The sequence below is a fragment of the Pollicipes pollicipes genome, unplaced genomic scaffold (genome assembly GCF_011947565.3).
Source record: "Pollicipes pollicipes isolate AB1234 unplaced genomic scaffold, Ppol_2.1 Scaffold_7097;HRSCAF=8413_pilon_pilon_pilon, whole genome shotgun sequence".
In the NCBI taxonomy this organism is placed as follows: domain Eukaryota; kingdom Metazoa; phylum Arthropoda; class Thecostraca; order Pollicipedomorpha; family Pollicipedidae; genus Pollicipes; species Pollicipes pollicipes.
This window is the reverse complement of record NW_023597000.1, coordinates 238,912-256,823: the sequence shown is the minus strand read 5'-3', so window position 1 is coordinate 256,823 and position 17,912 is coordinate 238,912. Positions and strand designations below refer to the sequence as shown.

General features: G+C 48.3%; 1 protein-coding gene across 1 annotated transcript in view; it reads left to right on the top strand.

Annotated features, from left to right (window-relative positions):
• LOC119108941 (uncharacterized) overlaps positions 1-17,656 on the top strand; it is a 47,406-nt gene extending 29,750 nt beyond the window's left edge. The window contains exons 3-11 of the mRNA XM_037232482.1: positions 7,483-7,701; positions 7,906-8,111; positions 8,583-8,805; positions 11,941-12,106; positions 13,255-13,433; positions 14,133-14,288; positions 15,234-15,294; positions 16,442-16,566; positions 17,624-17,656. Of these exons, the coding sequence (XP_037088377.1) occupies positions 7,483-7,701; positions 7,906-8,111; positions 8,583-8,805; positions 11,941-12,106; positions 13,255-13,433; positions 14,133-14,288; positions 15,234-15,294; positions 16,442-16,566; positions 17,624-17,656 (1,368 nt within the window). The remainder of the gene's footprint in view (positions 1-7,482; positions 7,702-7,905; positions 8,112-8,582; positions 8,806-11,940; positions 12,107-13,254; positions 13,434-14,132; positions 14,289-15,233; positions 15,295-16,441; positions 16,567-17,623) is intronic.
• The last annotated feature ends 256 nt before the right edge of the window (positions 17,657-17,912 follow it).

Genomic DNA, 17,912 nt, shown 5'->3' with positions numbered 1-17,912 from the left:
GCACAATCAGTAACTATGAACTGCAGTGGCACATCGCCAGGGGTCCTGGCAATATGAATGGCCGCGATTACTTGTCTGTAATGTATTGAACCACATTTATCTTGAGCCCAATTGGGCATCACACAAACGGTCGATTCTAGTTTGATTAAATTCAAAATGATACCCGCTGGTGTTGGGTCGGCCGCTCACAGAACCGAAACCGGCTATCCGCAGCCAACCTCGGGAGCATCACAAAATGCTCTTGGAGTTATACGGCTCGCCGATAAAACAAGCTTCTCATTTGATGTTGCTGAAACGAACGGAAACACTGATAAAAAACGTATTACTCAGCCCACCAAATCACTTACACTGGAAATGTAATTCTGTTTTGTTTTTTCAGTTCGGCAGGAATGCTGCATATAAAACGCTGCCATAAAGCGGTTTTTACCAAGCAGTGTATTTGCCTCCCGCTGGGCCCGCGTAACGGTCAAAACATTGCAGGATTATGGATGCGCGGAAGACAAACTCGTGCAAAAACGTCATCGATCATTCGGGAGAATGTGCTCCAATTTCTGCATATTCAGCCACACAGATTTTTGGTTGTCAAATCCCTTTAAAATCCAGTTATGCATGCGTTCTATGCCTCACCAGACTGGCAAGAGCTGCATCCCCAGGCCGGTTATGGTCGTGACCCACAATACGGAACCTGAGTCTCTCGCAACCTCTCTTAGTGTGACACCGTCCGCCCAAAGATTATACATCGGGAAGTCTACCGAATGCCGCAGCGCGCCTGCGGAACAGGTACGGCATCGGCGTGCTTCCGACACCGCGGCTGAGGGCCGGCAGGGCCGGTCTGAGAAGGTATACCGGAGGGGCCTCCGCCTCAGAGACTCGTTCGTTCTGAAGTGGCACATCCGCATTCGGTGAATGGAAGCTGACCGCTGCAGAGGGAAGGGCCGGAGGACCTGATGACAGCTTGAACCCGACACCAGATGAGCCGGTGGCCATGTGGTCATGCACTGGGGGACCCTGTTGATCCATGCTGCAATCCAGTCGTGTCGATGACCTCTTAAGCCATAGCTTAGATTTTTAGATGCTTCAGCTTTAGTTTTAGATGCTTTTGCTAGAATGCGTTAGGGTGCGTTTTTCGTAAACAAACCATGTAAGCTGCTTTTACTTCCTTTAGCATATTTGCTTAACATAAATAACAACAATATTCTTGACAGAATATTTCTCTTTATACATCAGTGTATATGCATTATACACATACTTTCCTTCATTCAGTATGTGTTATCGCAACTTTCAAGAACGGTCTGGATAAAAATTCGCCAGAGAATGAGAGTCAGAAATGTAAGACCCTTTCCTGACGCGGCCGCTGATACACGGAGGCAGCGATTTATGACTTCTGTTCACTGGAAGCAAACTAACAACGGATTGGCCCACTTTCCTCTCAAAGGGGGCCCTAGTTCGAGTTGGGAGGTTTAAGTCCCCGCCTCCCCCCCCCCCCGCCCCCAGCTGAATAGAACACTACATCCCTGACTTGCAATTATACCAGTTATTTCATCCTTATTGCGAAATGTGAGAATGTCACATAAGTGGCTGTGCCGAACTGCTCTCTGCACTTTTTTAGCAATTATATGAGACTTCTGGCCGCATTGAACACTACTCCAACCAAGATCACATTAGATCAAGGGCCTGACGGTGTATTCTAAAAATCACACGTTTGAATGAGTGCAACATGTTTTGTAAACAAATCACAGAAGCGTTTGCAGAACGCAATACTGAAGCAAGTGGAATGGACAGTTACATGGAAACTAGGAACCGTGACTGATGTTCGGACATGGTTTTGATGGCAGGCATAATTACGTGCCATGCGTGTCAATCTCGTCCAGAATTTATCCGTGCTAAGTTACGTTTCTCATTTCTCCTCGCCTTCATTCAGTTTGCATTCAACTCTCTTACCAGCTGTCAATGCATGACGTATATATTCACTTCTGGAGCTCCAAATAATCTTAAATAAGCAGCAGTTCGAGCGCATCGGGATATGTGGTGTTCACAACCTTCCAATCAGGTCTGGGCCTGGTCATCTTTAGCCGTGATGACAATGTCCCAGAGTGTCGAAGACGGACAGCGCACCGTCGCTCATAGCTGAACAGTGGTGATCATGGCACTTGATAATCCGCGGTCACTCGTGTGAAGGGCGCCGATGAAAGCGTCACCAACTTGCCTGATGTTCATTCCAACACTAGCGCTTAGCATAACACAGGAAGTAACCGTCACCCCGGTACTCATGCGTGATGGGTGGTGATATGGCCGTTCATGCGGCAGTCCGCTGGCTCCGGCCGTCTGCGCCACAGCCCGTGCTGGCGGGCGCGCTCACTCGCCAGGCGTGCTCGTCGCTGGCTCCGGCCGTCTGCGGTACAGCCCGTGTTGGCGGGCGAGCTCAGTCGCCAGGCGTGCTCGTCGCTGGCTCCGGCCGTCTGCGGTACAGCCTGTGCTGGCGGGCGCGCTCAGTCGCCGGGCCGTCCTCGTCACACATCACGGTGCGGTTCTGGACGAGCACTTTCACCAGGCCGGTTGTGACGCTGAGCCGCGGCATGGACGTGCGTCACACGACGAACGGATGGAGGACACCGGGCCGCGACGGCTCGCCGGCCGGGCGCCGCAGACGCCGGCGCGCTCCGAGTCATGCTGTACCTGCAGCGTATCGAGGTGGTGGCGCAGCAGGCACTGGCACACCTCGCCCGTGCTTCGGCCGCCGCACACCAAGTCCAAGGCAGCAGCGGCAACAGCAGTCTAAAGCCGCTACGCCGCTACCGAGGCGACGGGCAGCAGCCGGTCGGCCAGACAGCTGCGGCGGCGGCCAGCCGGCGTCAGTGGGGCGCACCAGCTGCGCGAGCACGGGGGGCCCACCGTGCGCTGGTACTGCACGTTGGTGAACGGCTTCCAATGGCTAGCGTTGAACTGGTTTTACCAGTGCCAGACCAGCGACGGTGCATCTGGTGCTCATGCTCCCGCAACCAGCCGCTCGCTGACCCTTGAACGCCGACGAGAGCACGAACTAATCCACGCCCCTGCTTGTCCTTTTAAACATTCATGCTCATTTTCAACACGCTCACGAAATAGATGGATTGCCACATTTCCAGGCCGTGACCAGGGGTGCACAACGGATTTTCGTGAGGAGCGGTCCGACCTGGCGTCGAAGGCCTTAGCACGCAGATTGCATGCACAAACCTTCTGTAATCGTCAACCTTGTGATCTTGATCTTGTAGTCTTTATCTTGTGATCTTGTGATCTTGATCTTGTGATCTTGATCTTGTGATCTCTATCTTGTGATCTTGATCTTGTGATCTTGATCTTGTGATCTTGATCATGTGATTTGGGTCTTGCGATTTGGGTCTTGTGCTTTGGATCTTGTGATTTTGATCTTGTGCAATCTTGAGTGTTCTTTTTTGTAATGTTACCCAAGTTGGTGCCTTGAAAGCATCAATGGGTATACACTGCACTCTTTATAATGAATGCAAAATGTGAGCATGGTTATATGGATTACCACTTAAAATTACCTGGGCATAAATGATTAAAGATAGCAATAACTCACTACGGACGCAACCTTTGCCACTTGTCATAATAAGTGGGCACCATGATCAAACACTGGCAAGTTATGCCTTCAAGCCTTATTAGTGTCTTCGAGCCTCATTATTTGAAACTATGCCCCCTAATCCAAAGCATGTGGCAGAATGATGTGGATATTGGGAAAAATAAGTACACAAAGTAACATTTTCATGCTTCCATAACACGCTAAGTGCTTACTGATGTGATGTCGACCGTGACTGCATGATAGCCATGATAATGTTTATATTAAGCTTGCATGATACAATTAACAGCACTTGGTATGCTGCCCCTTTTATGGTGGTCTCCATTGGTATTGGAGTGGAGCCGGATTTCAGTCCAGACAGGTGCGCACCAAGAATAAGGCATTCCAAGTTAATAATCCAGCATTTGAAATAATAAATAATATTTCAATAATCTGCATCATCAGCAAGCTTGGGTACAGCAGTGTCTCTGAAATTGGAGGGCGGTTATGAAATTGCGAGGGAGATAAACAAAGGTTGGACGGCAAACTGAGCTATGTAGGGGACAAGTTTGCTCGCCAATCACATGTTGAAAGGGCGAACATGATACACATGTATTCTACGGATACAATTTCAGTGGACAACATGGCAGTGAAAGTTGGAGCAGAACCGTGCGAACCCTATCCCACCAGCGGTTACACAAATGGCAACAGAGATCTTATTCCCACAATACCATTGTCACAACCGGTGAGGCAGGTCCAGCCAAACCGGCCTGAACATTCACAGCACAGATTCAGAGCTTCATCCGTATCCCTGTACATGGTACTGGCTCAATAGCCCTCTGATTTACACAGTTCGCTGTCACAACTATGTAATAATTTGTACCTATTTGATTAACTAATTACTGGCGAACATTTCAACAGTTTGGCGATAACAAAACCAGCACAATCGTTGCGGGGACTCTATGCACCTTGCCCTTTATAGGCTAATACGCTATCTATGTCGGGCGCTATATGTGTCGGGCGCTTGTGATATGGCTTCAGAGCCATTACAGGGGTCATGTTTTCTCCGAGAAGGCGGCGAGACCTTCGCCTCTGTTGCCAGCCCACAATCCTTCCGAGTTCCGATTTCCACGGATCCTGGAAAACGTTAAGCTGATGTTGGTTTATGTACGTCGTTGGGGAAAACCAACTACTCCGCTTCTTTTGCTGCCCCACCTGCACTTGAACATCAGGAACAGATTTCATTTTTCCATTAACCCGCTAAGTCGTGTTCTATTCTTTGCCAGTTTTAAGCACTGCTTTTTGTGTTAAAGTAAGCTTCCGCAAGAGCGTTCAGGTGATTTAAACATAAGCTTTTTGGCACACATTCTGCCTCGGGTATCTCTTCCACTCTGCTTGATACACTCGGCCATTCGCTTCAAAGCTGCAATCCATCCCCACGATTGACTGTCATTGTTTAGAGCTAGCAGATGACATTCAATAAGCGTATTTTAAAACTCTTTGAAAGACGCTAATTGAGAATAAGTACGCAGTTCTTTGTTTCGTCCACCACTGCATTCTCGGTGCCGACACTTGCCTTGAGATCAGTCATTTTACCTTGCATTTTTGAAATGGCAGTAAGGAAATAAAACCCATGAATACTGTCGGCGGAAAGGTGGGAATCTGGAAAGCTTCAGTCACAAATTTGGAAACCCTCTTACACTGCTCTTGCACAAATTCAAGCATGCCTTGGACGTTTTCTTAATATTTTTTGTGTCCCGGACGCTGGATGTACCATCACGTGTTTGTGTCGAGCTATTCGTGGTTGGATACATCTAGCTGGCCTGTTGCATGTTAATGAACTTGCATGAAAACAGTCTTTTTCTGATCAGAGTGTCTATTATATACTAAAACCAAACAGAAACATTTAAGATAAACCTTTCAAACTTTTCGCTGCATTCATCCATCGTGAAAGTGGCTAACACGTGCGTTAGTGGTTTGGCGCAGACCACTGTGTTTATCCCAAAATACATATCCAATCCTGGTTTTCCTTGATTAAACTCAGTACTGGGCCTATCCTTTTTGAACGGGAGTGTTGCCGTACATATTTGCAACATTCATGACGAAAGCGATACTACCCGTGTGAGGTTCGGTCGGAATCGCATTCTTCTCTTCCTTCGAGCACGACTCTGTGTTAGGCAGGTGAGCAGGAATCAGAGCCAAAGTCTGAATTAAAATCCTGCTGGGGAACTATGGCAGTTTGCCTTAATGGTCACCGCATGCGGATACGATAGGACGAAGTGGAATGTTCCTCTTAAGGGTCACCACATGCGGATACGATAGGACGAAGTGGAATGCTCCCTTTAAGGGTCACCACATGCGGATACGATAGGACGGAGTGGAATGTTCCCCTTAAGGGTCACCACATGCGGATACGATAGGACCAAGTGGAATGTTCCCCTTATGGTTTTTGGGATATGTGGAACGGTGTTGGGAGCTTGGATGCTTTTTAAAAACCTTTCTTTGATGTTTTAGTGACACTGTCTGCACAGATGGGGGAGGTTTTTCTGGATTCACGTGTTTCATTTTTCAAATGTTGTATTTGTTTAACCTTTCTGAACCCTTTTCGCCCCTTTGAGATGAGCACACATCTAGCTCTGCGGCACCGCGTAACCAGCATCTCCTGGTAACATGAAGCTTGTTAACTCTACATAACAATTTTAAACTGGTAATGTGTCGGTGAAACCGATTAGGAAGGGGTAGAAAGATGTTATGCGCACAGCCCCATGGGTAGCGGATGGATTGGGTATAGAAAATTGTGCCCTTGAAGGTCCTTGATGTGCACCGACCGTCGTCCTCTGGGATAGGAAAAGTGCCCCAGTCCCCTAGTTCCCCCAAAATACAGTTTTAGTTGAATCCGGGTCTAATGCTGTAGTTGATAATTAATGGAATCTGCTAATTTAAAAATGTGATACCTTCCTTCAAATGTCGTCCTCTTTTGCCACTTTTTTGCCATCCCAGACGCAGTCTTCTTCAGTGTGTAACGCAAATATTAGGTTCCAGTTTCAATCAATTTTCGCACCGATACCATACACGCATCAATGTACGAAATAAGCATCAACACCGGGGACGATCGGATGCTGGCGACGTGCTTCCAGTATTACATCATGAAAGCATTAGAACTGCAGCAGGAGACGGAGGCAGTGGCGATGGTAGCGCCTGGAGCTGTGGAGGAGGCTCTTTATTAGTGTCATGCCCGGTGGCTGTCTTCTGTTTTGTTTCTTCCTTTGGAAGGGTACCCGAATTTAAGTCTTATGACACGCAGCAATTTTTGGTAATATTTATGTTAGCGTACCGTTTATCGCCTTTTACAATAAAGCGAAAAATGATAAAGAAGTTTGTTCCATTACATACATATACACACACACACACAAACATATATATATATATATATATATATATATATATATATATGCTGGAACAAGATAAAATGAAATAATATATACTGGAATGATATATGTATGCATGTATATATAAGTGTCTATTTTTGAAACATTATGTCTAGTCAATTCAACCAATTAAACTCACCATTAATCAGATCTATTAAATGTGGCTTCATTTAGTTTACGCTGCAACCCACTCGTGTCGATGACCGCTGAAATTGTTTAGCGAAAATGTGTTATGCTGCAACACATTACATAAACAAACAACGTACCGCCGAACAGGAGGATAGCAAGGAGCAGTCCACGATAGGCGTTTTGAATTGCTCATGGGTCTGTCCCATGTAAAAACTGCTTGAGCTGGTCCGCTGGGTATACGTTACAGGTGTGTAACACCATCCAGAACGCGCAATCTCCTTTTTCGATCAGCTTTCGGCTCCACCAGCCCCAAATCAGCGCCGTGGTTCTCAAGATCTGTACTGTGCCCAACACTGTCCATCACCTTGCCAGGAGCCGCCCAAGATGCCGCCGGCAAGCAAGGAGAAGCACTTGCGCGACATGCGTGAGTACCTGACAACGGAGCTGCACGGCGCCATGCGGGAGTGCGGATATCCGGATGACCTGGGCGACTACAAGGCCGAAGACGAGCTGGGCAGCTTCGTCAGAGAGGTCAAAGCCATCTTCAGCGCCGGCTTGCAGACGGAGATCGGCCGCGTCATGGATGACGAGGTACGGGTGCCGTCTTTTCAGCATACGCCGTAACTGTCCGATCGGTACTTTGTAAAAGTGCGCAGACTGCTTTCTAAAGGAAAGGAAAGCAGGTTTCGAAACATGAAGGAAGGTGTGCATGTTCATGCCAGCAACTCGTATCCAACGCCACACAGTTATCCTTCGACTTTGTCGCACCTCCTTTGACCGGCTCCGACTCCACAGAAACTGCAGTCGGCCAAGATCCGCAAGGAGAAGGACGAGTTCCGCGACCGTGAGGATGACGCCGATTCGTCCGACACTGATGAGGATGAGGAGCTAGGCAAGCGGAAGAAGAAGCACACCAAGCTGCGACCCAGTGATGTGGCCGGGCGCGCCCTGCTGACGGTCCTTGCTCGTGACCCCGGCCAGGCAGTGGCCCTCCCCAGCAGGTCAGCAGCTCGTCAGGTCAGGTTGGCCGCTGCGGGTGTCACAGGCGTGTCGCCTCGGGCCGTGCAAGTGACTTCCTTAGTGGGTCAGCACGCAGTAAAGTCAGGACGAGGCTGGTTCGACGCCCCGGTCGCATGACACATCGCCCGAACACGAACGGATCAGCAGGCCATGAGTCATGCTGGTTGCCTCTGAAGGAGGGCCTGGTCAGTTGAGTTAGCATACCATCTCAATCACCACACCATCAAATACTCGTCACTAGACGCAGTCGCGTTGGACATCAACAATGGCGCTGGTAAGACCATGGTGCTAATCATATTTGTATATCTTTGACTGGCTTGCTGGATGCTATACTCTTCATGAGCCTTAATTGGTCCGCATTTTCATGCCGTCCCCTGACGCAACAGCAGACCAATCAGAAGCTTTGAGTCACCGTTGAGCGCACGGTGGCGACAGGTTCTCGCTGTCCGCAGGCTACAGGGCCAGTATCCGCTGCTGTCGCGGCCCGTACGTCGCCACGTCTGGCTGACACACCTGCTCCAGGAGGAGAACAAGCGGCACGTCAGCGTGGCCGACGCCGAGCCCAAGCTGCTGGACGGCTTCAAGAAGACCCTGACCAAGAGGACCAAGGAACAGAAGGGACAGAGGGCGAACCGCAGCCCGCAGTGGAAGCTCATCGATAACGTGCTTATCGAAGTAAGATTAGACCCGGTGGTGCGAAACGAGGCGTTAGTTAGCGGGGCTTGTCAGGGCAACACAAAGCAATGAGAAATGGTCTTAACCCTCGCACTGACGGGGTTCTGCGCCAGCTTAGAACTGGCGGGGAATGAGTACCTGCCCTGCCCCCTCCTGTTAGTTTGGGACGAAATGGAGGTATACAGACAAGTGAAACGTCGTTATGTATTTCATGTAGCTCTAAACATATTAGCTTGGATCTTTTCTTGATCTGAGGTCAACATGAAAGTGATGTTTTGCCATGTACCACCTTGACATTATTTACAACCAAGCCGGAAATTTTGCACTAGCTATCGGGCAGAAGTTCAGTGACCTATGATCGATTATCTTTCGTGATAAGGGCCACATGCGAATAAGGAACGACACCACCAAGCGTAATGCCGAATACACACCGACAAGTCGTGCTGGTTGGCCCATACCACAAAATTATGAGGCAGGATTACACAGGTAAAAAAGGATTTTCACCTGTCTAAGATTTAGTTAAACCTTTACGTCGCACAGCTGGTGGGTGTTTCACGAAATCCAGAAGCAAAGGTCAACTGATGCCAATGACCTTTGCTGACGCAGAGTGCAATTCGAAGACCACATTGCACAGAAGAGTTAACGAGCAAAAACACATTACTAGCGAATGTCTCATTCAACGGCTTGATTCGACATGGCCAAGCCAATACCTACCTAGATCATTGAAATGGCATGATCTGGGGCAGGAGGGTCACTTTTCGAAATCGATTGAGGGTGGGGCGACTGAGCCGATAAGGCTCATCTAACGTGTCCCAAACCTGAGTTGGCCTCGGAAATTTACACTTTCATTTGCGTGCCCTGTGTGATAAAAGGATATTTTGTCGATTCCAAAGCTGTTTTGCTGCAGAGGAATGGCTTACCATTTTAAGGCTGTTTAAAGCTGCATTTGTATGAGCTTAGAATGCTTGTAGTGGAGTGTAATCTGCAGAAGAAAGCTTGCTTATTCGAGCCTTTGTGACTACGGAAACAGGTACCGTTCGTCGTTCGTCGAAAGCGGCTCGAGGCGAACAAAACGATTTTATGAAAATGGCGTGGTCTGGCACGTACGAACGATATTGTGTGGAAAAGTTTTGAGTGCACTGTTACGACGTGCCCTGATATAAAAGTATTTCTGAGCTTGTGCGAACTTCTCAACAGACGTGCCGATAACTGAACGAACGGATTAGGTGACTGAATGTCGGAACGAAAGGATTGGTGACGGAATAGCCTGAGCAGCATTTTGACGCGTGTTTGAAGTTAATGCAACAACAAAGGTCTTAAATCTTGGGCCTTTGCGGTGATCAGTTAGCAGTTCTCATGGTGAAAGTAATCGGCTCTCAATATATCGGGAGGTGGTGGTAAAACGACGTTTTCAAAAAAACATGGGTTATATCGAGGAAACCAATTCACAGACCTGTGGCGGGGTGGGTTCGAGCCGCTCTAGGGGTTCGCTATTTGTGCCCGACTGGAATAGTCTGCGGCCGGTGACAGTGGCCGCGCTGATGGTCAAATAATATCAGAGGGCAGGGTGGACCGTCCCGAGTATTGCGGCACGTGATACTTTCGCCGTACGCTTCTGACTTTGACCCGAAATATCACGATCGGGTTAGGGCTTACCAGGCAAGCAGTATCTACTAGCGTGCGTGCGTGCAGTTGCACTAGCGTGAGTGCTTATCCCAGAAGAGCATCCAGTTAAAAGGTTCGGAGTGTAAGTCTTTAAAAGTCCATGGCCGTCCCAATCACACTGCATTGCTATTCCGCAGGGCTTCTAAGAAAGCAGTTCGTCTATCGCGAATGGGAAGAGCGGTGTGTGTATCTCATGATTCCTAGCTGCATGAACACAAACATGCTAAAGTGTCCCTTTATTTTTAGTGAGAACGGATAAATGAAACACTGAGTGAGGTCTCCCGACCATGTTGGAAATTATCGGTTCACTGTGTCTTTGTGAAACTACAGTTTGTACAATGTGGCTCACATACAACTTAACACACGTTTTACTCAACAGCGTCAAGTTTATTTCTCGCACAAAATTGGACTGCAGCGGCATTTGAATTATCATTCAAAACAAAATGGCAAAACACACGGTGTGCGCTCCACTGGATTAGTTCGAGAATCATTTCGTTGGAATTCACATCGGCTTGAAGGGAATGTTTCACATTTGAAGACCTTGAAGCAATCGTCAGATGTGGCGAAATAAGCTCTGGTATACCTTTGAAGTTGAAAAGACTGCACTAGATAGCACAAATACGCTTAATTAGTATATTCCTCAATGCGTCATGGTTTGATTACGTCCTCGCCCCGTGCACACATTGACTGAGGGCCGATTGGTGGCCGTTAGATCTGGAAATCGCGCTCACACACGCCAGATACGAACGCCTCGACAATTGTGTGGCTTGGTCTTGGTAGCCACGTGGGTTTAAGTCGGGCCGCACCACCGTGGCCACTTGGCCGGACGTTCAATTACCTTTAGCAGGTTCAGCTGTCGTGCATCCTGGACCACCAGGACATGTGGAGACCCTTTGATGTCACGTTTGGGCGGGCGTGGAGTCACTGATGACCTCACTGCCGCTGATCGTTTTTTTACCGTCTAATTGGCAGGCGAAGACTGCCACAAGCACGATTGTGCGACTGATACGCTTGTCACTGTTAGCAAAACATGAGCTTACTTTTATGTGGGCCATCATGCTATTCATTATTTCCTTTTTGCTCATATGCGTTCGGGCTCAAATGAACCCGAATGAGGGGGGGGGGGGGGGGCTCAAGTCAGCATTGAGGGTGCTCAGCCCCTCCCTGTGAAACCATATAAAGAGACGCTCCTGACATGAACCAGAAATGTCATGGCATATCCGAAATTCATGTGGCATGATCTACTAGAAGCATTAGGAAGATAGCTCGAGCTGTTCTAGAGCTATTCTAGAGCTATAGACTTGATGTTCTAGAGCTATAGACATGATGTATCGCGGTGGCTGCCCTTACCCTCGCCCCGTCAGTGTAAGGGTAAGAGGGTGACGACGTGCCTTGAGGGCCTGCTCAGCTCGGCGCTGATTCAAATGCGTGCCGTTTCTCACGCGATGCAACCGTCATCACATCGCGCAGGCTTATGACCGCTCGCTGCCGCTTCGGCCTCTCGACTGCGACGATCACTTGATCCTGGCGGCTCAGGCTCTGAACGTCCTCAACACCTTCAACAAGAACTTCACCCACACGCAGCCGTACTGGCTGTGTCCGCTGCAGCTGACGATGGAGCCGGAGGCGGACTCTGGTACGTCAGCGACACTCAACGGGATTTTGTCGATGCGAAACCGCCTTGTGACGAGTATACCGTACGTTATCTTTTTGTCAATATCAGACAGATGGTTCTGTATTCATATCTAGGGTTATAATTGATCTGAGCGAAATATTCATTCACTGCGCTTGCTATGTGTCTAGTGAACATGTTTTTGTTTCAGGTATACAAAAATCATACCTATGGCTTTAATCAGCATCCAGGCCAGAAACAATGCTACATAAGGCGTCTAGTCGAGCAGTTGAAAGGCCAATGCCCGTTTCTTCATCCGTAACTTTTTGCTGACAGGGAATACGCCACCTTTTTGTACCTTTTCATTTATTGTTGTATAAGACACGTGCGATTTGAGAAGTATTACAAGTATTCTCAAAATTCCCTTGAATAACTCAGAATTTTTGTTTGAAGCAGCGATTCCTGCGGGAGAAACCTCTTTCGACTCCCCGCTCACCGCGATTAAAGTGATGCATTACATTCGCCTTGCTTTTCCAACGTGTGTATTTTGTAATGTTTGCCACACACTTATTTGTCAAAATGCTTGTGTATTGAATACTACGAAATGTTGAATCGCGCTGTTAAGACAAAAGGGTATGGGAACAGGAAGTTACTTTCCCGCGAATTTAACGAAGCCTTATACTGTGATTTTGATTTCTCCCCATTGGCGTTTACCACAGTGTTTCTCTACGAGGCGCACTTTGGCTTTGGGAATGGGAGCATCACATGGTCTATGGTAACGCACTGGTTCAAATTTTTACCAATACATTTCATGGTAATAGGCTCTTGTTGCCCGCTGGGCAAATCACAAGCATTCTTATATTCGCACCAGTAGAGTGTCACTGCGTTGTCATACGACGGTGATCGCGACCACCGCAGGGAACAAGCGTAGTGCTGTTACAAGGCGTGGACGCTGTAATTTGGACCCTAAAATGATTAAAATTGATGTGCTTATCATGTCTTGACGTTGCTGCAGTGGCACTACCCAGTGCTGATATTAGACGTAACTGCTCCTGAGGTTTCGCTAGGGTATATTTTGAAAATACCATCCAAAGGTGGGACACTGTTTAACCCACAACGTTGAGCTGTTACACTGCTAACCTAGCGGCGGACCTATCACTCGCCTACTGCAGAGGAGTACGTCATCAAGCTGGCTGTTTACCTGGACCTGCTGCTGCGCCACTGCAAGCCGCCGACAGAGCAGCTTTTCAAAATCGCCGACCGCGTCATGGACAATGTGAAAGCGAAGGATCCGGAGTATCACAAACACCTGCAGGAGATCTGCAAAAACCGGCCAAAGGTCGTCATTCAGGTAGGGTGGAAATCCTGCATCGCGTCTCGAATGTCTCCAGATATCGGCATTCAATCGCGTCTGGAAAGTTGGATGTAAATGCTTTTACACAGGTTTCTTGATGTTCTCTGTTCCCGCGATCAAATGTAAAGATAGACTTATGTCATTCCGTGAATGTCATTTGTGATCCGCCGTGAAATTTTGAACTTTCGTCTGCGGCTCCGGGTCCCGTACTGGTTTTCATTCTGTAAAAGAACCTAGTGAGGCATAGCGTGCACAAAATCCAACACGCCCAATCGTGTTCGGTGGGCGAAATGGACAACTGCGTGTCCCATCGCACGAACACCATAAATTATTCGTGTTACATGATGTACAACGGCCCATGTACATGTTGTTGTCAACTGCCCATGTCCATGTTTATAATAAGCAAACCGTCAACTGCGTAGCACGAATGCATTATGTTATTCGTGCAAACGCAGCACTTGCACTCGCGATTGATACACAATCATGCGATGGAAATGCTGGTGCTCACAGCTGAGTGCGGTCAAAGCATGAAATGCATGAGAGAAAAAAAACTGAAAAATGCCGCAATAGTTAGGAGGGCGTGCCACAACCTTCGACATTGATGGAGGACTCAACGTAAACGATATATTTTGGCACACCCGATCCTGTCAGTTCGTTGACAATATTTTGACACGCGTTGTAACGTTGTCCACGAAGGACTTCATTCCGGAGCTGTTGAACAAGGATCACAAGGCTGGAGTGAAACAGTATAACGAGATGCTGGAGCTGTTGAAGAAAGGCAAAGAACTGAGCAGTAAGCAGGCGGAGCAATTTGCGGATCCCAAGATCTTCCTGCGCAAGTGGCTGGTCCAGGTAAGAAGCTTCCGTCATCGGAGCGGGTTGAATCGGTAGGCACAGGTATGCCAACGGTCATGATTTGCCAGTTGCAGCTGCCAGTATTTGAAGGTTTTGGTACCAGACACTGTTTGTGCTAGCCGCCGGTACAGACCAATCAGTTTTTTTGTTGTTGTAGGGCAAGACCTAAGAGGATTACTGTCCTTGTTAATTTAGCCTGTTGATTTTGACGCCGACGTTTGGCCTTCTCGCTGGATTGTTGCGTTGATCTTCGGTGGTTGAAGCATGAATCTGTCATTCTTCATTCAGGCGTAACTATGGTGCAGGTGTAATGATCTGGCGATATATCTATTTTGTCATCAATCGTGAAAAATCAGTCCCACCAACAAATGCATATTTATTTTCCTAAGGCTGGGACGACATTGTCAATCAAAACGTGGCTTTCCATCCAGTGCTTGTGCAACAGCGGGAGTCTCGCTTTCGTGAGCAATTTTTGGTCGTTGTACCTTTATGACGCAAAGTACCAATATATTCTGGAGTTAACATATGGGGAATTTGCCCCCCCCCCCCCTCTCCCCCCGGCCCCCGTCTTAAAGTCGCAACTTTGCAGAAATACTACAGCATAAAGAGTGAATGCCAGACAAAAAGAAAAACAGGATATGTCTCACAAGACAATGCCGCAACTTATGTTCAACTATAACAATCATTTTTGTTGGTGATCCCGATCTCTTCCGCAACCTTCCTTTTGCATCGACACCTGTAACGGCTGCGGTCACAACCCTGACAGTCTCTCCGTCGATCACCTTACCGTGACAAACCCGTGCTGACCTGACGAGAGCCCCAGTCGGTGCCTCCGGTGCCGTCCTGTACCGATGCGACCGGGCGGATCCGTCTGTGACCGGTTCCGCGCCCCGGCGGCCTGCAGGGTGTTCGTCGGCATACTGAGGCGTGACCGGACTGCAGCTCATGTGGGACCAGCTGTTCCTGCGCGACTGGAACCGGGAGCTGCTCTACCACAATAGCTGTGGGCGTGCTGCAATCTCATCCGGCCCTGGGATGATGAGGGCGACCTCCTACAGCGGTGCCAAAAAGGTCCGACCAACGCCCGCCCATGCCGTCCTATCCGGCGCCAATTGTTAAAGGCTATGGGAGCGGAGGCGCGTACAGCGGGAAGTTTACCGGGTAACGCCAGTTCACATTGCCAGGGCTGACGTCATGTGCAAGAGAGAGAGAGAGAGAGAGATAGAGAGAGAGAGAGAGAGAGAGGAGAGAGAGAGAGGAGAGAGAGAGATAGAGAGAGAGAGAGAGAGAGAGAGAGAGAGAGAGAGAAGAGGAAGAGAGAGAGAGAGAGAGAGAGAGAGAGAGAGAGAGAGAGAGAGAGAGAGAGAGAGGAGAAGAGAGAGAGAGAGAGAGAGAGAGAGAGAGAGAGAGAGAGAGAGAAGAGAGAAGGAGAGAGAGAGAGAGAGAGAGAGAGCGAGAGAGAGAGAGAGAGAGAGAGAGAGAGAGAGAGAGAGAGAGAGAGAGAGAGAGAGAGAGAGAAGAGAGAGAGAGAGAGAGAGAGAGAGAGAGAGAGAGAGAGAGGAGAGAGAGAGAGAGAGAGAGAGAGAGAGAGAGAGAGAGAGAGAGAGAGAGATAAGAGAGAGAGAGAGAGAGAGAGAGAGAGAGAGAGAGGAGAGAGAGAGAGAGAGAGAGGAAGAGAGAGAGAGGAGAGAAGAGAGAGAGAGAGAGAGAGAGAGGAGAGAGAGAGGAGAGAGGAGAGAGAGAGAGAAGAGAGAAGAGAGAGAGAGGAGAGGAGGGAGAGAGAGAGAAGAGAGAGAGAGACGGAGAGAGAGAGAGAGAGAGAGAGAGAGAGATATATATATATATATATATATATATATATATATATATATATATATATATATATATATATATATACAATATATATATATATATATATACAGGGATGCTGTGTGTATTGGCTTCAACGAGTCATGAACGGTGACATTCCACTGCATTTGAGGGCTGCATTTGAACGTGCTGCCGGCTGCGATGCGACATATCTGGGAGGCATACGCTCAGTTGCGTTATAACGGCGGACACCGCGGGGCCCGGCTTTTGTTGCGCGCCGGGCGCGGCTGCGCGTGGCCATCACCACACTGTCTTCGATGCTCAGCCCTATCCTGCGACAGTGTTCCTGGAGGAGCCGGGGAAGCTGTACACGATGGACCTGCGCAAGGCGTTCATCCACCTGGTGGGCGGCGGCAAGTACGGCGACCTGCCAGAGAACAAGAACTACATCCGGCCGCCGACGCCGGTGCCCCCCCCCGCGAGCCCACCCCGCCGCCACGCGAGCGGAAGACCATCCTGCCGCCCGTAAGGACCTGGGTGTATCGTCAATCACGAAATTGCGTTGGAATAGAAAAAACGGCGGCGCTTCTGATAAAGGACATCAAATCTGAATAACTTTTCGAATAAAAGCCATAATTGTTGAGCGCAAGACAATTTACTAAAGAACCATTTTCCCTACCTGCAGATAGTGGCCCCAGCTACACATAACATTTCCAAAGCGAGTTAACATCGTTTTGTGAGTGATAGGGGCTGTGCACGATCATTAGACCAAACGTTAGGGTAGACAGTGAAGTTAGATGAAGAAAAGCACAAAAGTGTGAGGTAAAGCTGTATTCAACGCTTCTTGATCGGATATATGAGGGCAAAAACAAATATATTCATTCAAGTCCAACGTAAGGTAGCACCTGGCGCCGGGTCAGCTAAGCTCGGTGTTGGCAAATAGAAGACAGGTGTTGATGATGGGACGAGCGAGATTGTGGTCGTGGAGTGGGACAGTCGGGTCACTCCCACATGTCGTTACGATGACTATTTTTTTTTATATGTAAACGACTTTGGCAGCAATGGTATCACAAATGTTTTAACTAATGTGTTCCATAGAATTAATAATTGTCAGCATTTTTATAATATGAAAAATTAAAATATTTTTTTAATAATACGGTGGAAACAAAAATAAACTGCATGTTCATGATAAAATATACAATAACAGCCCCGAATGGTGCAATTCGTTCGGCTGACTAGTGGAAGGTTCGATGGTAGATAGCGGTGTAAACTGAAATCGCTTCGCATAGGTAACGCTTTGAGCGAAATAAGCACTTCTGGTCTGAGAAGAAAATCGTTCCAGCTCAACAAATACCAATAATTATGCACTTTGGGTTGTGTCAATCAGCTTCCTAGCATGCTGCGCCACGGAAAAAATACATTTCAATAAAAATCTGAGAAAACATCCCATGTGATGACACCCTAGTGAGCACGTCACGCGGGCTCAGAGCAGGCGGCCAGTGACTGGCGACGCCGCGCTGTAGGAGCACGAGTCGGAGACTGCTCCCGTGGGATAGTTGCTATCGGATGGTTCAGCTTTTAGTGGACGTGGTCCGGGTTCTTCGTACGTCGCTTAGTGGGGATGACTGTGTGGTACCTTGCTTAAAATTCGCCTCGAGGCTTTGCTCATTGGGCGTATCCTAGTCCGTGTTTTTTGTCATTTGACATACAATTTTACATATGTTTAGAATATTGTTGACATCAGTTTGATTTTCTGGTGCGATATTTGTGATCACGCACAACGCATCTGAAAACGATCGTTGCCGTCACGGA